At 40.2% G+C, this 24,154-nt stretch overlaps 3 protein-coding genes and 1 long non-coding RNA gene across 5 annotated transcripts; 3 read left to right on the forward strand and 1 right to left on the reverse strand.

The window, feature by feature from the left end:
- Nucleotides 1-1,608: 1,608 nt before the first annotated feature.
- Nucleotides 1,609-9,895, forward strand: apool (apolipoprotein O-like). The gene is made up of 11 exons (XM_044363671.1): nt 1,609-1,710; nt 2,795-2,893; nt 2,997-3,122; nt 3,595-3,649; nt 4,261-4,359; nt 6,111-6,202; nt 6,308-6,424; nt 7,056-7,305; nt 7,419-7,670; nt 8,303-8,413; nt 9,238-9,895. The coding sequence occupies exons 1-11, from the start codon at nt 1,699-1,701 to the stop codon at nt 9,324-9,326; spliced, it is 1,302 nt and encodes a 433-aa protein (XP_044219606.1). The 5' UTR covers nt 1,609-1,698; the 3' UTR covers nt 9,327-9,895.
- On the reverse strand, nt 9,736-19,325 carry LOC122990346. Its single transcript, XR_006405326.1, has 2 exons — nt 17,853-19,325; nt 9,736-11,430 (listed from the first exon to the last, which is right to left on the reverse strand). It is a non-coding gene; the product is annotated as an uncharacterized LOC122990346 (long non-coding RNA).
- On the forward strand, nt 14,373-17,638 carry LOC122990345 (type-2 angiotensin II receptor-like). Of its 2 annotated transcripts, none has more exons than XM_044363673.1 (2): nt 14,373-14,688; nt 15,274-17,638. In XM_044363673.1, exon 2 carries the CDS (start codon nt 15,340-15,342, stop codon nt 16,597-16,599), a length of 1,260 nt encoding a protein of 419 aa, XP_044219608.1. In that variant the 5' UTR covers nt 14,373-14,688; nt 15,274-15,339; the 3' UTR covers nt 16,600-17,638. The 2 variants fall into 2 exon arrangements, with proteins under 2 accessions (XP_044219608.1, XP_044219607.1); XM_044363672.1 differs by having other exon boundaries at nt 14,377-14,684.
- Nucleotides 19,326-20,258: 933 nt separating the features above from the next.
- Nucleotides 20,259-23,760, forward strand: LOC122989780 (SH2 domain-containing protein 1A-like). The gene is made up of 3 exons (XM_044362789.1): nt 20,259-20,757; nt 21,432-21,495; nt 23,068-23,760. The coding sequence occupies exons 1-3, from the start codon at nt 20,621-20,623 to the stop codon at nt 23,335-23,337; spliced, it is 471 nt and encodes a 156-aa protein (XP_044218724.1). The 5' UTR covers nt 20,259-20,620; the 3' UTR covers nt 23,338-23,760.
- The last annotated feature ends 394 nt before the right edge of the window (nt 23,761-24,154 follow it).

Below are 24,154 nucleotides of genomic sequence, written 5' to 3' on the forward strand. Positions count from 1 at the left end.
ACTGTTATTCTGTACATTAAACTGACTAAAGATGATATTAAAAAAGAAAGAAAATTACATTTATTCTTCCTAAAGTAGCCTTTTTTGGTTTCATATATATGAATATATATTACAAAAAATACAGATTGTAAACTTAAGTTGTTAAACTTTGACTTCAATAAACTGAATCCTCTGCACTATGAGCTATGGTTTGTTCATTTGTACCTTTTCTTGGATTTATTGAAACAGCATTATAAGTGGATATAGATACAATAACTGATAATGTTATTCACTTGCAAAACTATGAAGAGGATAATAAAGATTAACTTTTTAGATTTTCCAATATATTTTCCAAACAAATTGCAGTTAACATAAAAAAGGCTATCATTTATGAAATTCTGCTATACTTTCATTCAGACAACAATGTAAGTAATATAAATTGCACTATCTGCCTGTGACATTATCATAGTTGTAGTGTTCATTCACAGTCACAGAAGAACTATAATTATGTAAGAAAAGGTTCCACATTATTGGATGTAATTCCTGGTTGAAATTCCATTATCTCAATAATAATAATACATTTCACATTTATCTGAGGATGACATATCACCCTGATTAAATCTGCATTTCTAATTACATGTATTATGCGTGGCTGTTGCCAGGGCAGAGATGAAGTTTCAAACTGAGGTCAGAGGTCATCCTATAGCAAGGAGATCACACAATATATTCTATTCATGCAATAATTAATGTGCATGTCAAAAATGTCTTTGAGCACACAGAGCTCCTAACTGCTCAGTGTTCATAAGCCTCCAGTTAAAAGACAATTGCCTTTCATGTGGAATTACCGCTACAATTAATAACTTTCAAAGGTAGTTTATGTCATAATACGAATGAAAACGAGTTGGTGTTATTTTACCATTTCAATCACATTTTTCCCTTTTTCTTTATTACCATAAAACTGTTACAATTCCCTCTTTGTGGAAGAGGAAACTGTGAAACCCCCCTGAGGCAAATTTGCGATGTGTGATATTGGGTTATACAAATAAAAGTTGACTTGACTCGACTCGAAAGTGATCAAATACAGAATATCAAAATATTCATCTTGCGGTTTGGAGAGGAAAAGTTTAAAAAAAAAGAGCTAGGGGAAGTTCTAGTTCATATAAAGATTTTAAACAAAAAAACATGCATTCATAGTTTTTACAGCCTTTGGATTAGAAGAAAATCAAATTGAATCAATACACTGTTTGACCCCTGTAAAAAACAAGAAGTTTGGCTTTTTCCCTGTAAGTCTGCTTTTGTGAATATGAAATGTAGCCAATAATTAAAAAAAAAAAAAAATAAAATAAAAAAAAAAAAAAAAATATATATATATATATATATATATATATATATATATATATATATATATATATATATATATATATATATATATAGCTGGTAAGTCAATTTAGAGTTATCTTCTCGTATTCCAAACAGTGCATCTTACCAGCCATTTCAATTACACGCATGACGCTACATTTGAAACACAGTCATCATCCTACATGACAGGAGCTTGATAAACCTGTGCGACCATCCAGCATTATGCACTGCTATCTATATACCTGCCGAATTGGCACCACGCTGCAGTACCAGTTCAGTCCATTGGATGGCAGTAGCTGACCGTGTTTGGACCAGTCCAAGTCGCTCACCGGAGCCTAAAGAAGAAGGAGGAGCGCTGTCATGGCGGCCAAGGTGAATGCTTGACATTTTCTCTTCGGCAAAGTTTTTGTATTATTAAGTTTATATTTACAAGAAATGCGTTGGCGGTGTGTTAACGTCTGTTATCCCGGAGCCATTGATGCAAACATGAACTGACGGCATGAAAAGCTATCTAAGCTACTGTATTAACGTTAGCCTGGCTGAATGAGTTGATGCTAACGCTAACTAACAGTTACAGTACACAGCGTTCTGTTGCGTTAATTGACAGCAGTCTGAGCAGTGATCCCTCCATTAATTGTCTCCTAAACATGCATAACAGCTGCTAAATGTTGAAATTCGTCAGCACTGGCTTTGTTAGCTATCATTAGATAGTTTGAACACATTTCGCAGCCGCCACATTAACACAGTGAGTGAAGGTAACGTCAGCGTTAACGTTAAAGTTATCAACACTATCCAGTAATGCTGCTGTAATGTTGGCTGTTCACTACTAAAGCTGACCACTTCTGCTGAATATGTCTCTATCAACAGCTAAAATATTTATTCCTGAGGTGTATGAAAGTACGGTTTGAGGCACTAGTACTTATGTCTCCCCTACATCATATAACAGCTTTAGTTAACATAGATTTTGCATTAAAACACGTGATAAACTGTGACGCACTTTTATAGATTATAAACAGTAAACTAAGCCACTAAAAGACGCTCCCAACATCAAAATGATGCGTACAAGTCAATGTTTACAAAAAATAATATTAATTAAATAATATCATATATATATTACAATATAACTTTAACACCGGGAAGACAGGCAATTCTTTATAATGTGAACTTTTACTCATTGTCATACTTGTGCACTTGAGTCACTTTGACTACAGGTTGTCCTGTTCCTATCGAGTAAGGTTTACACTGATCAAGCCCCTTCGAGGGTTTTCTGCACCTCTCCATCACATTTTTCCGTTGTTTATGTGTATATCAATTTCTGTCTTTTGCATATGTGTAAACTAAACAAAATCTAACTCTCACCATCAGTGGTCCACATGAGTAATCTGTGAGTAGTGTCAGTGGTTAGTGTTGTTGCTTCGGGCTGATGGATACTAAAGTTACTTTTATTGTGTGCTAGGTGGTGATGGTGGCCGTCCCGACGGTGCTGGGCATAGCCTCCATCCGAGTGTACACCGTGAGCGAAGTGTCCACTGATGGGCTGATAACTCGAGAAAAGGCATGCCTTTCCCAGTTACTCAAGTATAGCGGGAGACAACTCCTCGCCATCCACTTGACTATTGCACCTGATAATAACATGCTGACTTTACCTCTTTCTCCAGCTGAACATCTACAACCCGCTGCCACCCTCTACTCAGGTTCACTTTGTGCCAGATAGACCTGGTGTTATTGAGAGTGGCTTAACTACAGCGAGAGAGAGCATACTACCCTTTGTCCACGCTGTAAAGGTATTCCAATTAAGTTAATCTACATCACTACAACGCCACTTTCTGCAGAATTACATCATACTTTCACATCCACTCTAACACTGGAAGTATAAATAGCAAAGGAAGTGTTATATTAATGGAACAGCAGCAGCTTATCTCACACCTGCAGTGTTAATTTTCCAACCTTGATTTTTTTTTTGTTCCTCTCACTTGTGGTTACAGAGCACAGTCCCACGTGCTGCAAGTGCTCTGTGTAGGTATGATTTTGCAAACAGCAAAGTTCAGGAGTCAGACAGGAAATAGTGTTCAAGCAGTTAACGCTGCAGCTGTACTGTTTGCTGCGAAGAGATTTGACAGTTTGATACAAGAAGAAAGGAATAGAAAAAAAACACCTCACATTAACTCAGATGCATCCATTCCAGCACTATCTAGATTGTTGTTGTCTTGATGGTCTGTTTTTAGTGGTTTAAGGTTTGTCCTCTGTTTCATGCAGGGAGCCTGTGTCTCTGTGAAAAGGGGAAGTGTAAATCTATACCATGCTGGAGAGGGTGAGTTAACAGTAGGCACCTCAAGGTGTCATACATAACTAATATTCTCCCTCCGTGAATCTCAAAACTTTTCCCCTCCTTACAAAGCTATTAGGCTGAATAACGGAGGAACTATGATGGTAGTATTTCTATTACTGCCTTTGGGGGGTTTTGTATGTAGCAAAGTGCCCTTGGTGGCCTAAACTTGTGTGTTTATATTGACACCATAAAAACAAATCTCACATATCTAAGCCATCTAGATATGCCTTTATTTGATAACCCCTCTAGTAATTGGTTTTATAATATGCAAGACTACATAGTAAAGTAGCACACAGATCCCATTTCACAAGCAAAATGAGGAATTTGTGACTGTGCATGTTTTTCTTGGCATTACTGGGTATACTATGTAATCTTCTTACCATCCCTGCTACCAACGTGACTATTACTGCTACTGTTAGTGATACTGCTGCACATAATATAACTGTGATTGTTATTATTTGTGTTGCCACTGCTAGTGTAGTAAACAAAGGCCCCACATGAACAAATAGCGTCAGACATCAGCTCAAAATTGAGAACGTCAGTAGAGTATTTTTCAGCATGTTAACTGTGCTCCTGTGTGACTTGTTTCCTAGATGTGTTCTATTACTTGAAAGACCCTCCCCCAGGTTTCCTACCCAGATTTGGCACCATCACCATGGCTGGCCTGCTTGGCATGTTCCTGGCACGGAAAGGTAACCTGATCCCCAGTCACCATATCACACACGCTCTGGGTCTACAGGGAACAATTAATTCGTGAGCTGTTAAGCTGTGTATTTATCAGGTTAAAAACTGGACTACTTTTAACCAAACATCACTTCAGCATATTATTAAGGTAGAGCAAGTAAGATGCTTCACTACAGCGGCTGCCATTACATTTTTATATACAGCACCATTCAAAAGTTTGGACACACCTTCCTCTTCACTTGAATGAGAAAATGTATCCAAACTTTTTTTTTTACAGTACATGTACATCACATACTGCTGCACTAGAGCAGGGCATTGTTTAAACATTTCCTGATACCAGAACTCATCATTTTCTGGTACAAACTGGTTTTCCTACAGTTTTCTTTTCTTTAAATGCAGTAAACCAAATAGAGCTCAAACAGTTAATCAATTAGCCAAATGTCTGAAAATGAATCTGCAGCTATTTTGATAATAACGTCATCCTTTAAGTTATCTTTCAAGCAGAAATGGAAGACATTCCTTTGTTCTTGCTTCTCAGTTGTAAGGATGTGCGTCATTTCTTTGCCTTTGTGAAAGTAAACTGAATTTCTTTGGGGTTTTGGACTGTTGGTCACACAAAACAAGCAATTTGAAAACTTAACCTTGGACTTTAGGAAATTGTAATGGGTATTCTGTAACTATTATTTTTTCGATTAATCGAGAATAATCAGCAGATTAATCAGAGTAAAAATAATCCTTCACTATAGCCCTAAAATCAAATACATCAGTGTTCAGTGTTGCCTTTACACAAACAACTTTAAAATAACTGAATAAAGAAATAGTAAAAGTAAACAAAACCAAACATCTCACCAAGCATGTGGTACAAACCTTCAACATAGTTTGGTTGATAACACACGTCCAACTCTCTGTAACTGATACTTTACTTTCTTAGGCAACCAAAAACAGAGAAATATTAGATGATTGCATAAGAATTTGCTCCACTGGAAAACTAGATTGTCAGTTTGCAGCATTCAGATGTGTCATTATTTGAAACAGCTGTTGTTTAGCATCAGTGGAAAAAGAAACTGTCATGAATCTATTGTAATGTCATGTTTGCTTTATCTTGAGTGGCATTTGCCATACAGATGTGTAGTAATGTAGAGTACATCAGCCTAACATAGTGATCCAAGCATTACATGTTTTATTATTTCTCATTTATTCACTCTGAATCTGGATTTGTGGTTATTAGTTCACTAATAACTATTGTGTAATCAACAGTTCCACATACCATCTATTCAGCATACAAGTCTTGGATAACTCTTTCACTTTGTAGAAGACAACACCCCTTTCATACAGCTGGTGTGTTTATGTCACAGGTACTGGCTGCATATGTAACTTGAATATGACCCATTCATGTGAGACAGCTGTGAGGGGTTCATCTCCAGTCATCAGCTTTCAGAGACCACAGTTTGTCTCTGATGTTATATACGCTTCATGGCTAAACCACACAAGTTCAAAGAATAACAGCACATAAACAAGTAAAGTTTCTGTTTCAGTTCTCATCTCCCCTTTGCTTTCGTCTTGCTCGCTCTGTGTGTTTGTCTCTCTTTGGGGAGTCTGTTAAATGACATGTGAGCGTTAATATTATTAAATTCAATTTCCATCACTAATAAAGACCCCTTTTCAGTAAATCTACCAGATGTCTGTCAGAAGTCCACCTTCAGGATTTAATCTGTGTGTCAGTCTGATTTTCATTCTTTGTTGTAAAACTTAATTTTAGGCTCTCGTTTCAAGAGGTTAGCAGTTCCACTGGGCCTGATGAGTGCAGGAGCATCAGTGTGCTACCCGGCTCAAGCAGTGGCCGTGTTTAAGGTATCTACTTTTTCAAATGCTGACATCTCATTAGCTACTCTGGCAACACCAGTCAAAAACCTTATTATTTTCTGAGTTAAACACCTTTTTTTTTGTGCTCTCAAGGTGACGGGCAAGAAGGTGTATGCTGCAGGGCAGTGGAGCAGCGCTGCCGTCTCTTCACTGCTCACCTCCAAGTCCCAGCAGCCTGTTGCCAAAGAGATTGTTGCTTCACAACCACAGGTTAACAGTCATTCTAGTATTTGAACAGATTTATTATGAGCATTATATGCAGATGCAACCAGCTAGTTTAAAAAAAGAAAGTACTGTAAAGCCGTTTTACTGTTTATGACTAAAACCAAAACGGCGATTAAACGCAAAAGTCGGTTACTCTTTTTTTCCCCCGAATGATTTCACCCCTACATATTTGACTTGTGCAGAAAACCCCTTCTCTGTCTTAATAGGTAATATTCCATTTCCTTTCCATTTTGCCCGTTTATGACAGTATCGCTTTATGACATAGTTACTTGGAGGTTTTGTGATCTAGAAATGAATGCTTATACTGCTGTCAAACTCAATGTCAGTCTTTAGTGCTGGCTGCATGCCTAAATTGCAAAATGCAAATATAAGCGATTATGGGGTTTTTTCTCTCCAGTCATTGTAATAAATCTAACACATTAGAAATGAAATGTTCAAGAAACTCGGAAATCTAGTGCTTCTTTCTCTTTATAGATTAGTTATTTCTCTCTCTGACAAGTACAGTTCCACTGTGATTAATCAAATTTTAAAACTCATAACAATAATTTTATATGGCACAATCTATGCGAGTTTTGCTCAAACAGATTTACATTTTTAATCATTGAATTTTTTTTAGACGGCTACAGTGCCAAATCCAGAGCCTGCAGTAGTTGAGGAGGCTCAGTCTGCCCCCTGCCATGCCTCAGAGCCCAGCTCCACCACAGACAGCTCAGCCCAGAGCACTGCAGTCTCTGAGACTGAGGTGGAATCAGTTGAGCCTGTTCCAGTCTCTGATGAGCCCATTGTCACTGTCATAACAGAGGACGCGTCATCAGTAACACTCACAGAGATATGCCCTGACCAGGCCCCTACAGAGACCAACACAGGTATCACAGATTGATCTCTGTCTTCTTGTTTCTCTGTTTCCGTCGCTTTGTTTCATACACCAATCACACAAAGACATCTACTGATGATAATCTGCATTTCCGCTCTTGTCCAGATCTTGCGGTACAAGCAGTGTCAGCAGAAACTACTCCTCCCTCCGAGGAACTGCCTGCCCCAGTTGAAAGTCAGGAGCCCTCAGCCTTAAAACCAGTATCAGATGATGTCTCCACTGAAGCCAGCGCAGCTGATCCCACACCGAGCTTAGAACCAGAGACTGTAGATCCTGCTCCAGTTGAGCCTGCTCCGGCTGAGGCCGCTCCTTCCACAGAGGAACCCGCTGCTCCAAAGACCTCAGAAGAGCCAGCAGGTACCACTAATATTCTTCCCCATAACGAGCAGAAAGTGCATTAGTAATGCAAAACGAAACCAATGCCAAAACTATTCTGCTTTGTTGGACAACCACTGCTGGTACAGAGATGGACTGTATATCCTGCATTCAGACATCAGTGCCGCAACAAAACACACTGCATCTAAAATATAACCTCATTCCCAGTGGCAAGCTATAAACCAATTCTGCCTTTTATGTACATTATCACTGGAAAACTTGAAAAATAAAATCCGTTTTAAAACAAGGGTGTAATGTAAATAGACCGTTGTATAAAAATGAATTCTGTATTAGAAATTAAACTACTTAAGTGCAGAAAATTGACTTTGACTCAGTTCGTCAAAATGATGTGTCATTTCCATCACGTCTTAGGAAAGACAAACCCCTCTAAACATGCGCGATGACGAGTGCATTTTAGATGTAAGATAAGCTGCCCCCACATGGACCCATTAAAAAGTCAGACATTATTCATATAATACATAAATACTTAATAGTGATACAAGTATATAGTATGGAGTTGTTACACAATGATCGTTAAACCTCCACTTCTGTATCAGCAGCTTTAGAAACACATCAGTGATGTCCCCGGTGCTGACCCTGTGTTGTATTTTCAGCCGAGCCTGAACCTGCTGCTGAACCTGAGCCTGCTGCTGCTGTAGAGGAGACACCAACCCCGACACACACACCACCACCTCCTGAACAGCCTGCAGCAGAAAACAACAAAGGTACTGTGAACACCTGCTGCAGTTTTTGTTTGGAAGATGATGTCTGGTCATCTGACCCAGTACAATAGGCACTGATTCTTACAAACACCAACACATCTGAACACACTGCATCTCTTCTGAGAATTTCCTGAATTCTAAGTCACCTTTAGATAGATGTGCTGGGTCTTGTTTTTGTGTGTAGGTGTGATCTTAATGATACAGACAATAGAAAAGATCCCATTAAATCAGATTACGTCACAAGCCAACCCTGACAGATGCATTGTGTTCAGTTTCATTCCTTAACATTCAGTGTCTTAGACATAGACAGGTGTTTACAGAATGAACAGTTTAACACACATAAGGAGAACCTGTCGCCAACAGTTTGTCCACAGATTGTTGAGTGTAAGACTTCTGCAACCTGTAAAGTCTAAACTGTGTGACTCTGAATCTTCTGTTAGATGGCATGCTACCAGCAAGAGTGGATATATGCAGTTTAAAACTTGAGTCAAACATTTGACCCACAGTCACATATTTATACACGCTACACAGTCTAGCTTAAAGATGAACAGAGAAATCAACTACTGTTATTTCTCATGTCTTTTTTGAGTAAAGTTTGAGTTAAGTTTTTTTGCATGTGTGGATCTGAGTGCATTCAATGTCTGTTGTACTGAAGTTCTGAACTGTACTTGTGGTTGGTTCTAATTTTGATGATATAGGATCTAAGTTTATTCCACTGATGCATTTATCGGAAAGTCATTCTGTATTAAAGAGGAAGCAAAAGTATAACAAGTCATAATTGTGTGCTGTGACTAAGCTTTTGTTGCACTTCTCTTGCTGTCCTCTAGGGGGCTCTGGTTTCAAGCCAGACCCAGCTCTCATGGACTTTGGTCAGTCCAACCCAGAGGATGAAGACCTGTACAGCACACGCAGCTGAGAGACCACAACGGGCCTCAGGAGAAAGCTCATTCCCACACTGCCATCACATCGTATCTCATAAAGATTGACAAACACTCTATATATCCTGCAAGTGTGATCATGCAGGCAAGAAGGCATAGTTAAGAAGTCTTTCATCAACATTTCCGTTCTCATTTCTTCTGCCCACATCATTTATATTTGCAAGGTCCAAGAACAGTTACAAGATAGCGAGAATGCAGTGAATTCCAGTATGCAGAACTAGGTTAGTTTGCGTAAAAGAACAGAAGCGTGAAAAATAAATACACCCACAACTGTCGACAAGTCTTTTAATTCACAGGTGGCAGATTGTGTCATTTTCATCTTGTCTGTGTCGTTTAACAGATACTGGCTTTTGTGCTGCGGTTGTCATCGTCATGAATGCATGGTGCTTTTATTTATTGTAATTTAGCCCACTGCGTTGATAAGCAGAAAATATTACACGTGCTAATAATCATCACAAGATGGACTAGTGCTGTTTCATTTTGTTACATCAAAAATTGTCTTCCCTTGTTGATTTAAGAACCTTAATAAATCTATATTTTTCATGAATTCATGTTGAATCTTGTCAACTATTAAATGTCAGTATGGTTACAATATGCTGAGATTATAACATTTTTATGTTTGGAACATAACTTGTATATTTAAGAAAGAAAAAAATATTGCTAAGTCTATTTTAGACCATATTAGTAAAAATGCAGGCTCATTCAGAGTAACTACATAAATGTATAATCTTCAATAAAAAATGAATGAGGATTAAAGTATTGAAAGCAGGGTAGTACCTGGAGATCAGCTGAAACCTTATTTTTACATGCTGGATCACAGTTTACTCACCAAGTTGTATGAAGTCAGAAACTGACTTATAATATTGTATGTAAAACTGTATGAAAACTGCTTCCATTGCCAGTAAAGCGAAAATTGCCAAACTGCTAGTAAATCTGATCCCACATGCTGCAATAATTACGTTTGGCTGAAACAACATCTTTGACTTTAACATTCAGATTTGAAGAACAGATGTAATGTACATACAGTACGAAAGGACAGATCTTAGTCATGGAAATGATTATGTTGAAGAACTCGGAAAGTTTGAGCAAAAAACGTGTGTATTCATTCTGACTTGGGAATGTCATGTATGCTTTGTAAAGCACTTGAGGTGTCACATGTTTTTGCTTATTTCTGTAAGCACACAGTTTGTACCCAGAAACCATGCTATCTGTTAACATCTTTATAGCCTTTTTACTGCTCCTCAGAGGAACCGGAGCTCCCTGGACCTCATAAACTCTGCATGAGGTTGACTAGGGTCATGACCCTGGTACTCTATGTGTGTGTGTGTGTTTGCTCACATGTGTATAAGAGAAAAAAAGAGAAATGTCAGATCAATTCCAAGTCAGTATTTTTTCATCTCTCCTACTGTTAAACATGGATAAAAACACACATGGGACCAAGCTTCCTGTGGCATCGGAGTTAAAGTTTGTGCTGCTCCTTTGAGTCGAGGGGTTAAGGGACTTGTGGGCCGGTGTGACTGTGCTGTTCTTTTCGACAAATTGCCAAATGTACTGATAAAAAAAGACGTTATCCCCTAGCATTAATAAAACCCCATGGAACATACTGGCTCAATTCAAAATAGAACTGAACAGAAAAAGCGGGAATGCTGAAAATCTAGGGAGTAGTGCAGTCATTTCTTCTCACAGCTCGTTCGGAAAGATGGACATCTTGTTGCTATAAGCTGAGAGCCAGTGCTAGAGGTTCCAGGGCCCCGCGGCAAGATGTGACGCTAAGTATAGCCTAGCCTCACCTCTCTCAAGGGTCCCCTCCGCATATGGGCTCCCTCCCCCTTCCTTACAGCATCCCACACAAACAGCAGCTACCGTATATTAATGTTCTGAGAACTAATGTTAGACTGGACTCTGTCATGTTGACCAGAGTGCTCTCAGATTTTTTCTGGATCAGCAGAGAGGAAGCGGGGCTCAAAACTCTGACCTTTCACCTCTCACCCCCAAGAGCCGGATTTTCCACAGAGGACTGTGTGAGGGTTATGGTTTGGGGTGGTTATCTTCCCAGGGTCCAGCCAGCAAGAGAGACCCCCGCTGTCAAATAAACACATAGCACATTAATCAGCAAAAAATATAAACATTACAATTATGTAAGCAATTTAAGGGTGAATACTGTATATATGTTTACTTGAGCATATCTTCCTCCTCTTTATTTGTGTAGGCCATGTACGCATGTACTTGTGCACCCAGTTTCCTCACCTTCTTTTTTTTTTTCTCCTCAATGCGTGTAGATAAAATCAGATGTTGGCTGTTCATCCTGTGCAACGGAAACATACTGCACATAATGTGCCCATACAATGTGTGCGTGTGTGTGTGTGTGTGTCATTCTTTAAAAAAACAAATCGACTGCTCGTTCTGCTGTAAAACTTTTTGGTTGCAGCAACATCCACTGTTATATATACTTTAGTTTAATGAGTGCAGAGGAAAGAAAAGAGACTTTTGACAAACTACAGCAGCAAAATAAATAAATAAAAGACTGAAAAAATAATTGGCTGGAAGATTAATGTCCAGTAAGGGTTGTGATGTAAGTTAGAGTTTGATGCTCTCTGCTCCATTGCTCTTCTTATCTCCTGCCTGTACAGACACTGCTTGTAACAGAATCCCTGTGTTTGGATCATCAGACGAACACACACAGACTCTGTTTTGACTGTTTATCACACAGCCTTTCAATTTGAGCATCCAACACCCAACAAAAAAAAAAAGAAATTGCAAGTAGAATTAACACTGCAACATGCTAGTACATGCCATGAATGCCATAAAGAGTGAAACAAGTATCTATGAATGCAGTCCTATCCAATTTAATTGATTGTCTGTGGATAGGATAAAATGAGAATGCCCCTCCAACTGATGACAAAGGTCAAAGGATGGTAAACAGAAGCAATTCTGAGATAAAAACAAGTGAAAGTAAGATAGACTGTGTATATTCCAAGCAGGACTTCTTCATTTTAAATATGTAATGTTTTGATTGTATAAAGGAGGAGTGGTGGAAGAAAAAAAGTAGTAGTAGTAATACAACACTATGAAAATACTGTTGTAAGTGAAAGACCTCTATTAACCAGACTAAGAGTTTACAGCCATACTAGCTGCTCTGTCAAGCTGTATTGAGCTATATGCTAACGCTAGATGGATGATGGAGATGATGGGTATGTTACAGAATTTGGCCCTGAACTAAAACTTTAGACAAATTTAAATTTTAACCTGACGATAGCGCTAGAGGAACACTTAAAGGATCATCAGCAAAGTCATTAAAATCATTCTGAGGGGGGGGAAAATTTGAATCTGTTCCAAACTGCGTGGCAATCCATCTACTGTTGTCAAGACATTTCACTTAAAAATGTTAATTTTGACCTTGTGCTGGTGCTAGAGGAAAAGTCAAGGGATCACCAAAGTCATTATCCTCTGGGGACCACGAATGTCTGTACAAAATGTCACGGTGTTCCATTTGATAGTTGTTGAGATATTTCAGCCTGGATCACAGGCTGATGCTACCTCTAGCGGTATAAGTATTATCAGCAAAATGTACTTGAAGTATTAAGCAGTAAAAGCCCTCATTATGCAGAATATCCTCATTCCTCACCCCTGATGCAAATAGAGGCAAGCAGAATTTTAATGTTATAGCTTGTGGAAATGGAGTTTAACTATTTTATATACTGTTGGATAGTTTAATCTATAAGGATGTATCATGTTTTATAAACTAGTCATATTTTTGTATGCTACCTTAATAGTAGTATAGTGGAACTATGGGGAGGTAGAGACAAATATCTGTTTTTTCTATCGTCTGTTTCTTTTGGCCCGCATGACACCATAAATCTCTGTTTTTAGTTGTTGCATGTCATCACCAAGGGCCAATGGGTCCTGTGTGTGTGTGTGGTGTGTGTGTGAGAACAACTGTGCATACCCAGCATGCCAGTGGAAGAACACAGCATTATGAACCTTCTGTTTTGGAAAGCATAACTAGCCCATTTTAACAGTTCTGCGACATAACACCACATTCCCGATTTCACATATGCTGCATGAAGGCAACAACAGCGCTTTTCATTCGAGGCCTTCAAAATCTGCTGCTTTCTGTCTCGCCTTCATCCATCCTCTTCACCGTCAGCGTTCCCACGGCTATTAGAACATGTCACATCCTGATAGATACTCAATGGAGTAGAGTGCGCATCCGAGCACACGTGTAAACATAGGCGAGCTTGCCGCGTCGATGCATGCGTGCCAGGCTGAGATTAAGTACATCCAGTCACACGAGTATCAAGGCATAGACGCACACATGCGCACGTACATGCACGTGTGCGCACAGAGAGCGAGAGAGAGATGCATGCTCACGCTGTTGATCAAAGGAGCTGTGATGTAATCAGTCTCCGAGCTGTGCATGCATCCCTCATTAACATTCACCAGAGGCTTTAATGAAAAACCACTGGAGGGAATCTCCGCTTTCTCTCTTATTTTACCCTCCTCTTTCTCCTTCTCATCTTCTCGTTCACTCCCTGCAGTATCTGCTCGTCCTCCTCCTCATTCATCTTCCACACTGTGCCTCCCCACCCCCACCCCCGACCTACTCTCCCTCTACCCCAGTGGCTGGCTTGACTTCCGCTGAGACAAAGTAAATATTTCCCATGGCTTATCTGACCGCTGGCAGAACGAATATGACAGAAAGTGTGAGGCTCTGCTAATTAACACACAGCCTCTGTTTCTCAGGTCAGAGGCCCCGGTGGGGACAGTTAGGGCTTTAAGTGTGACACCTCAAACACACTGGTGTGCTATTCATTATGGTCAGGTATGACATGTGGTTGTGTGTATGCAGTCAGTAGAGATGTAGCTATTACTCTAACACACATCTTGACTCGATTTTCTCAGTTTTGGCCTTTTCTGGTATCTGGAAGAGCGGACACAAAGGACGGACAGAGTGAAAACAGAGTTTCTCTTTCTCTCTCTCTCTCTCTCTCTCTCTCTCTCAACAGGCTGGCTTGTGTCCAGGTACAGTCCAGCCCCTTTGAAATGATGAAGGTGTGACGTGTATGCAACTTCCCTGTTGTGCAATCATCAAGAGGCTCTTGGGGGCTATAAGACCCCCAGCCTCATCTGGTTTCTCAGAGCCTTTCAGTCTGTTTTCTCCACACCACACACACACACACACACACACACATGCGCACAGAGGCATGATACAGTCCAGGGGACTCAACTTTGCAGATTTCTCTTAGAGGGGTTGAGGAGAAACTGTCAAGACATGGACTTTAGCCAAAAGAAGCATTGAAAAGCGCTTGACTGCTTGGACTGGACACTCAATCACTGTAGGTAAAATGAATTCTTTAAAAGTCACAAATTATACATTAAATCTTGTTTAATTTTAAGATATCACTTTTAGTTTGATCTTTTTTTTATGGCTAATTTAACTGTCTTAGAATAATTTTTATTTAATGTTAGTATGGGGAAAGTTATTACTTATGCTTTTTTCGGATTGCCTGCTTTAAATTCTTTTTGTTGTTATTATTTCTGTTATTAATAATACATTCCTCTGGGGTGCTGGATCAGCTTAACTGACTTTTAAGATTCCTGTAAAACGATTAAACCTAAAATTAAGCCGACAGCTTTTCATCTAAAGCATGAATGTTTCAAAACGTTGTTTCAGGCATTAAAACAAAATAGATGTTTCAGTGGAATCCAATAAGCAGCCGGATCCTTACAACCACTTCATATGTATTTCATTAGTGGCCAACGTCAAGAATGGTGTAATATGTTTTTGCTCTGATTTGTTATCAAGCAGGACAGCTAATAGACGCTTGAGCCAAATACTAAAGATTACTGTGTAGGGAAAACTTTTCCATCATCCATAAAAGGTAGTTAAATTTTAAATGCCCTCCTGTTTTGTTTGATTTCCAGCTGACCTTGAACAACTGAGAGGGGGGAAGTCGAATTGTGTGACGCAAGGGTACATCCAGTTCCATAATGTCGATCCCAACTGCCCTCTCCTTTTTCAACTCCACCTCCTCCCCCTACACCACTACAGAGATCTATCTGAACATCTCTCTGGCCCCCTGCGAAGATTGGCCTCCTGTACCCATGACCACCCTCATCCCCTCCATCTACAGCATTATCTGCGTGCTGGGCACCATAGGCAACGCCCTGGCATTGAGTGTATTGGCTCATGGCAGTGCCTCGAGGAGAACTGTAGCTAACACTTTCATGCTCAACCTGTGCATGTCTGACCTGCTGTTCCTGCTGTCTCTGCCGCTATGGGCTGTCTACTACTCCAGAGGCTACAGCTGGCCCTTTGGTTGGGTGGCCTGCAAAATCTGTGGCGCTCTCCATAACCTCAACCTCTATGCGTCTATCTTCTTCATCACGTGCATGAGCATGGACCGCTACCTGGCCATCGTACACCCGCTCCGCTCCCAGAGTGCACGAGACCCTAAACGTGCTAGGCTCACGTGTATCCTGGTGTGGGTTCTGGCATTTGTTTGTACAGCACCCACCTTGGCTCTGAGGGATATTCAACACATACCAGCGCTTGATGTGGAGGCTTGTGTGATTTTCTATCCTGATCACACCTGGTATCTGACCCTGGCCATCATCAAGATTGTTCTGGCCTTTCTGCTGCCACTGCTTGTCATCTCTTGTTGCTACTGTGCTATTGGGAGACATTTGTTGGCTGATACAGGGCTGGTGAGAATGCAGAATCCGTCACACACCCCCAGCATGCCCTCTTTTAAATCACTGGAGTCCAAGGAGAGCTGCGGTACACCAGAGAGACCCCCGACCCCCTGTGTGAACCCCAGCTCCAGCGGGGGCAGACCACTGGAGGGCAGAGGGCTGGAGAGGGTATTGTGGACAGTGGCTGCGGTTGTTCTGGCCTTCTTCCTTTGCTGGTTCCCATTCCACTGCGTGACGTTTTTGGATGTGCTGAAGAGTGAAGGATGGTTGGACGGCTGCTGGATAAACTGGACCATCCAAAACCTCACCCCTCTCACCCTCTGCTTGGGCTTCTCCAACTCAGCCATCAACCCCATACTCTACTGCTTCATCGGAAACCATTTCCGGGGCCGTCTCGGGGGCCTCTGTAAGGGTCTGTGTGCTTCATGTTTGAAGGCCCGTGGGGAAGATCACAGTCAGAAGAGGGGCTCCTTCAGCACAAGGCTGAGCTCCTTCTCCCGAAAACTCAGTGACCTGAAAGACTTGGCAATTGTTGAGGCCTCTGGTCCTGCCTAGCAGGCCCCAGCAGGCCTTTCCTCTACTTACTGGCCTCGCACCCCAAACAATGACGCCATCGTCAAGTGACTGCTGAATTCAAATTAGCATGGACATGTGAAACGGAGCTGTTACTGTAATAGACTTTCAGCAGAACACAACACTGCCCTACAGAGACAGAGAGCAGTAACTAAGTTTAGCCTAAAGAATTGAGGCTGGTTTGGCAAACTGTGTAACAGAGAGATAGAATGTAAATTGAATGTCTTTTTAGGCAGATGAGGAGGAGGACAAGGCAGCGCTCTACTGGTGGAAAAATGACAAGTTATTGTTTTTGTACACTAACCTTTTAGTACATTCCTCTAGAGTATGCACCCTGCATTTCACTACACAAATTGAGAAATTAACATGTGACAAATTAGCTTTGAATCATGAATCTACCTTTGGACAATCTAAGTATGCAGAAAAAAAAGCCTTTATGGGGTCAGCTGAGGTAGCAGTTTCTGCTACATCACTAAGCTAGGCTAATATGTTAGCAGGAGTAGTTTAGCTGCTGTGCTTTTTTAGTGTCTCCACCATTTTTGGATTAGCGACTGTCTTGTTTATAGGGGAAAACAAACTGAATAACTGAGATGTTGGAACATCAAAATTCATTTTTTTTAAATAATAGAAAAAAGGTAGGAAGGAGTAGGCCTAGGTCAGTTGAGCTTTAGCTGGCTAGCTGTGGCTATCTCCAGCTAGCTTTAACTTAAGAGCTTAGCTCTGTTTTGTTTTGCAACCTTTACATGCTGTTTGCCACATGCTTTAAAATGATACATTTCTATAGCATAATAACATTTTAATAATATTTTATATGGTAAAACAAAGTCAAAAACTCAATTTTGACCATATATGTAGCATTTTGGCTCGAACAGGCCAAAAGATGAATGAGATACAGATGTACAAGGATAATTATTTACTAGTCATACCAATTCTACTTTTACTGTCCCTTTTGACCAATATATTATATGTGTAATCATGTAACTTGTAACATTTTTATTGTATTATTCATTAAAGAAGAAAATGAAAATACTGCGAATAAGAAATAAAGTGAGAAAAAATATTTCCCTAACAATGCCATTTCTTTGCTTGATATAATTCTCCAAATTAATATCTACTGCTCTTCTACTAATGCAGGAGATTTTCTCGTTAATTTTAGACCAATTCCACACATGCACCAATTTTGTGAAACCCGTTCAAGTTACAATTTTTAGGTTCCTTTTCCCACTCTTACCCACCAGCAGCTGTGGCTGAGAGCTTCCCCCTCCTGGGAATGAGAGCACTGGGATTACTGTCGGCCTGGCAGATGGACATTCAGTCTCTCCTGTTTTCTTCCCCCAAGAATGCCTCACATGGATTCCGAAGATATCAAGGCCAGATATCATAATCTCATACTAATGTCTTTATGATGCATTCCAGTCCAGCCACTTGTGTTGGTTGAGGGAGCCGCCAGCTAATCAATGATGTATCTCTGTCTGCTATTTGTGTCCAGTATAGATCCACTGCATTCTGCATTGACCCTGGCTTGCCTGTCTGTGAGCTGGGAGCCAATGGAGTATGTCAATTTGTTTTTGCACTGCTGAAGGCCACGAGACTATTATGCACAAGAAGTCTGCTAGAAATGTTTTAATGCCTAAGTGGCAAGGACTGGTTGCTTTTTCTACTTTACACTTATAACCAATTGGCAGCCTGGTCTTTTTACAGATTAATATGGCAGCTCTATTCACCCAAAAGGGAAGAAAACTCTTCATAAAGGCTGCCAGACCTTATTGCTTGCTACTTGCAGTATATCATTCCTCATTATTCTTCCCAATTCAGCCACTGGATGGCGCTGAAGTGCTGTAGCTGCATTAGGTAAGCTTCCACTGGCTGCTTATCCAGACGGAGCCCCTAAGTCCCACCGCTCATGATCTTTCTGAGCCGAGGGAAAGATGGCTCTGACACAGACTGATGACTCATGTAGGCTACAGTTCTGAATGTATAAAAAACACACTCAACAAATCCTGCATTGAAGAGAGCCACCAGCTCAAAGTATAAAGAAAATAGCACATGGTCACATATATCATAGCTTCACAGGGTCTTTTTGCAAGAATATTTGGTTGCCTGAAGGACACTATGTAATATTCAACCTAGAATATACACCTCAACATGACAGATGAGCTTGAAATACCAAACACTGTGCCATCAGCCTGATAAAAATATGCACAGCACGTCTGCAGAAAACTTTCAACATTTTAATCACCGGATCCTTAATTTGACACAACAGAACTTTCCTACTGACAGGACAGATTGCAGGATGAGTTTGTTGTAGCTCTCACAGTATGTTGATGCAAACAGCTTCATTAGCTGATTCCTCACCGTTCTATAAAGCAGGTGTGAGTGTCCTTGACACCCGATCAATAAGACAGACTGGTGACATGTGACTGAGAACATGCTTGTGTACGTGTGATGAGAAAATGTAAGCTGTGAAGTAAAGGCAACTCTTTTAGACGGCAGATGACAAATGTTTTACTTGCCTGCCTTAAACTGTCTTCCTCTGACATGAATTTTTAATTTTTAACATGTCATATTTGTACAATCTGAGTACGCCTCAATGTAAATTAGTCTTTCGTTTTTCCCTTTTATTTTATAAGTAACAATAAAGCATTTGATGACATGAAGAGATAAAAAATTTTTTTTTCAAATTCTCCAGTGAGGAAAAGTACATTTAATCAAATACTGTACTTGAGCACAATTTTGAAGTACTTGCACTGAATATTTCTATTTTACTACTACTACTTACTACTTTGATACTTGTACTCCACTACATTCATTTGACAGCTGTAGTAACTTTTGGCTTGTGACCTTCTACAAAAAGCAGCGTCTGCTTGTGTCCCCACTTGTCACGGCTGTGAGTAACTGCAGGTCCACCGAAGAATGATTTAACCTCGAAACACCTCAGATGGCTCCATTTAAATAATTGTTTGAGGCCCAAAGAGGTAAAATGAGAGAAAAGCCCAAAAAAATTAATGCAAATTGTTGTAGCGGGATTTAATTTTTTCCTCTTTCCAAACCCATTAATCATCTCACGACCCCCCAGATAAAGTTTATCTTGTGGCCTTAGCTCCACCTCAACCAGCTAATGCTGCTTACACATGAATGAAACAGTATTAACAATCTAATAATGTCAGATATAAAATATATCAGTTACAGGGGCCATTTTTCTGCAGAATGAACAATTAGTTTTGATACTTAAAGTACATTTAGCTTCTGTACTTTTGCTTTAGTAGGATTTTGAAATCAGGATTTTTACTTGTAATGGGTTTTTTAATGTATTTGTACTTTTACTTAGAGGTTCTGAATACTTCTTCCATTGCTGAATTTCAGCGTAAACTGTACATCACTATTCATGGAAAATGCGGTGGAAACAGACAGCGTAAGCTACTGAGAAAACAAAATGAGGCCTCTCAGTAATTCAGCTGAAAACAGGAAAAGTCACTATATAAGCTGTATACATGTTTCCCTGTGTGAAAAAGGTGATATTGCTTTTTTTTTTTTTAAAAAAAAAAACCTTCCTTTGTGCTTTCTATTGTTATGGAAATATTCAGTTAGAATCTTTGAAGTTATTTCCTGTTGAAAAATACAATCATTTCCTGAGAGATACACAAACCCACATTTTACGTGTCTGTGCGTATGCGTTTGAGCTGTAGAGAACAAGGAAGGATGAACACCAAGCCATAAGGGTTAGGGGGTGAGAGAGAGCTACCATCAGTCTGGGTGAAAAGGTGGAAAATCAGAAAGCTTGCTTGCTAGAGCTCAAGCTCCCCAACAGGCAGTTGAAACAGAAAGAGCCAATATCAAATGAGAGGTTGGACGGCTGCGTCACCTGGGCCCCCAGTCTAGAGCATATACAGCAAAGACCAAAAGGCTTGCCTGCAGTAAGAAGCAGAAGGTGAGAAACAGAGAGAAAGGGGAGAGTTTGCACTTGGGAGCAGAACAAAAAGCAGATCCCGAGAGGATAGGTGTGATGGAAAACCTGCCTGTCTACCACGGACCCATCGGCAAGGAGGAGGGAGAGAGGCGGCTGGCCCAGGACGGGAGAGAGGGGTGCTACCTTATCCGCAACAGTGACTCTGTGCCTGGCGTCTTCTGCCTGTGTGTGCTGTGAGTATAGACACAGATTGTGCAATCTCTGTCCGTCTCTTCGCCCTGCTTTTTTAGGCCATTATTTCTGTAATCATATAATTCTGTTTTCAACTGTTTTGGACATTATTGATCCTCTCACTTTTAAGAAATGCAAGACAACAAAGCGTAAACAAACCAACTGATTGTCAAATCAAACCAAAAAGAAATTTACACTCACCGGCCACTTTATTATAAACACCTGTGCAATCTAATGCAATCCAATACAACAGCTCTGCTATAAATTCTATTTTTATGAAGCTTATACATTTTTAGTTTTTGTTGACATTGTAAGAAAGGTGATAATTCTACTTTATGTTTATTATTAAGGTGGTAGTGAGTGGCGATGGTGTACTGGAGTGCATTATATTGAATGGTGCTCCTAATATTATGCCTCCCTCACGTATGTTAATGTACAGGCTTCGTAAATGTGGAATTTATGGCAGCGGTGTTGTATTGGATTGCATTAGATTGCACAGGTGTATCCGATGAAGTGGCCGGTGAGCGTATATTATGTTCACACTGCGCTCTATTATTCAGTATGAAATGAATAGTCCCACAGGAGTAGTGATTGGGGCAGTGGGGGGCAAATGCTTGTGTCATTAAACTGAAAGATGAACTCAGGGTCAAAGGTCTTTGTGTGTGTGTGTGTGCAGGTGCAACGGATACGTCTACACATACAGACTACACAAGGATGACGGAGGCTCATGGGCTGCAGATGTGAGACTTTTTTTTTTTAATCTATTTCTTTCTCATAGTCAAAGCTGACAGAAACAGCTGCACGTCTACTTTGCCTTGGTTGGTGTTTATTACTGTCGTTCTAGAGATTGTTTTTGGTGCCAAGCTAATTCACCAAGCTGTGAATTTCAGGCAAACATGGTTTCTGAGAAGAGTGACAGCACTGAGAAATGGGTGCATTTTTTTTCCCTTTTGCAGTAACACCCTGTGAGATAGTTCTGCCCCCCCCCCCCCCCCCCCCCACACACACACACCCTCTCTCAAATTTAAGACGAGCACACCACAGCATCAGCATATACTCTAGAGATGGGGAAATAGAGAATTGCATTTGACAGCATTTCTGATGGGATATGTAATTGAGCACTGAGGTTTTGGCAAACACCAAGAGATGTGGATGTATAGAGACATCTGAAGGCTATGTCTCTCTCTGACAACCAAGCTTGATGCTGTTGTAACTACATTTTACCCTCGCTCATTTTTACTGACAGCATCAAGCCAACAGATAGGGGAACGAGACTTGAATTACGCGTATTTCACTACAAGCTCGATAACAGTTTACATTATTCATGCGCAATATCAATCACTTTAATGAAATATTCGGGGGAACAGAGGTAACACTTGTGGTCGCAGACAGAAACATGCACAGTGCTTTGCTGCGGAAAGCTCTCTCTCTCTCTGCTGTTTGATTGAGTGGTTTTACAATGCATTCAAAGAACCAGATTTTCAGTGTGATTGATTTGCACCAAAAGAAAACAAATAATGCCTTTTAAAACAATCCTTACTTGACAAAATTACAATACTTTCAAAGGTTTAATGCTTTATAGTTGTGAAACATTCAACGCTGTGGTGACAGTGGGGAAGTGATGTGTGTTGTCAGTTAGAAATAATGCAAAAGCTCCCCTGAAAGACAATTGATAAAGTTACATTTCACCAGATAAAAAGTGCTCAATAATCAGACACACAGACCGCTTCGCTGCAACAGAAGATGAATTCAGAGCGAGCTTTTTTTTTTTTTTTTTGAAGCAGCAGATCATTCCTAAAATGAGCTTTGGGTTTCAGACACTAGTGAAACCACTGAGGTAATGGGACACTTTAAGCATTTCAGATGTCACACAGAAATCCTAAAATAAATGCTTTTTGTTGACTAACAAAATATATATTTAAAAAAAGCCCATGGGATTGAATTCTTTCAGAGGCAACAACTGCAACCTGAATTTTCCTTATTTAGCTTTTAAACCTCTTATGTATATTTTCCATCTATTTACAGATGTTTTTTTATATTAATTATAGATTGAATTTCTTTTGCTTATTTATTGATTAGTATCTCAGTCTGGATGAGTGGACTAGATGTATAAAAATATAATTGACATGCACATCTCTACTTTGGCGTATCTGATGTCTTTTATAAGGTGAATCTGTGTGAGAGCTCATTTCAAACTAGTCATGTCTTGACCTCTTTGTTTTCCCGCTGTGGAGGTTTTGATGTGGGGATGGAGACAGAGACGCTGGATTCTCATCTGCCTTTTTTCCTGGGTTTTTTTTTTCTTTTTTCAGACCAGTCCTGGTGTGCCGAAACGATATTTCCGGCAAATCAAGAACTTGATAGCAGCTTTCCAGAAGCCCGAACAAGGAATTGCCATGCCTCTGCTCTACCCTGTCACTGCTCAGAGTCGCGCACAAATGCACACAGAGGGACAGACACCCAGTAATAACCTGTCACTGACACACAGCAGCAGCTCGAACGCTTACCTCCAGCAGCGGCCGCATGCCTCTCAGGGACACAAAAACAGGAACAAGAAGGAAGTGCGGCAAGCTCTGGGTTAGGGACAAACCCAGAGCTTACCATTGACCTAAATAAAAACAAAAATGTTCTCTTTGTATGGTGCCTACTGTTGCATTTTCCATGCTGTGTGCAAACTAAATGTCACATTTTTCTTTTACCTCACAGAAAATTTCCCATTAATCAGCTCTTGTTTGTTCAATTCTAGTCATTTAGGTCCTATCTGTGATTCAGATCTCCATATACTTTCCGTATCTTCCTTTTTTTTTTTCTTTCTTTTTTTTTTTCTTGTGTGAATATGTGGCACAGAAACTGCCTCATAACTTTCAGGGATACGATGTAAAATATTCAACTGCATGAAACATTAATATCCATTACTGCATACGTAAGTTGACAACAGATATTGTGCTCTGTTTTCTTAATGCAATTCAGTTATGTGAATGGCAAAGAAAATAAATGATATTGGTTGAAATAAACTCTTTAAATGAGGTCACACACACACACAAACACACACTGCCATACACACTACACACAAGCCTCCATCTGAACATATAATGTGGAACAAAAATTCAATTTGACATATTGAAGTACTGATTTCCATGGAGAGAGTGCTGACTGCTGAGGTGGGGGGGGGGGGTCTGTCATTCATCTGATTGACATTACTGACTCCTCATGAAAAAAAAAAATGCGAGAGAGAGAGAGAGAGAGAGAGAGCATCCATTCAGCCCAGACAATTCTTCAGTCCGTCTCCTAGCAACCAAACTCTCCATCTTTTCACCGCCGAGATGAGGTTGGACAGTAGGCCTATCTAGCGGAGCATATGGTTTTAGAAGGGAAGGTGCATCGTGGCCGATCGGCAAA

This window comes from Thunnus albacares, chromosome 10, assembly GCF_914725855.1.
Source record: "Thunnus albacares chromosome 10, fThuAlb1.1, whole genome shotgun sequence".
Taxonomy (NCBI): Eukaryota; Metazoa; Chordata; class Actinopteri; order Scombriformes; family Scombridae; genus Thunnus; species Thunnus albacares.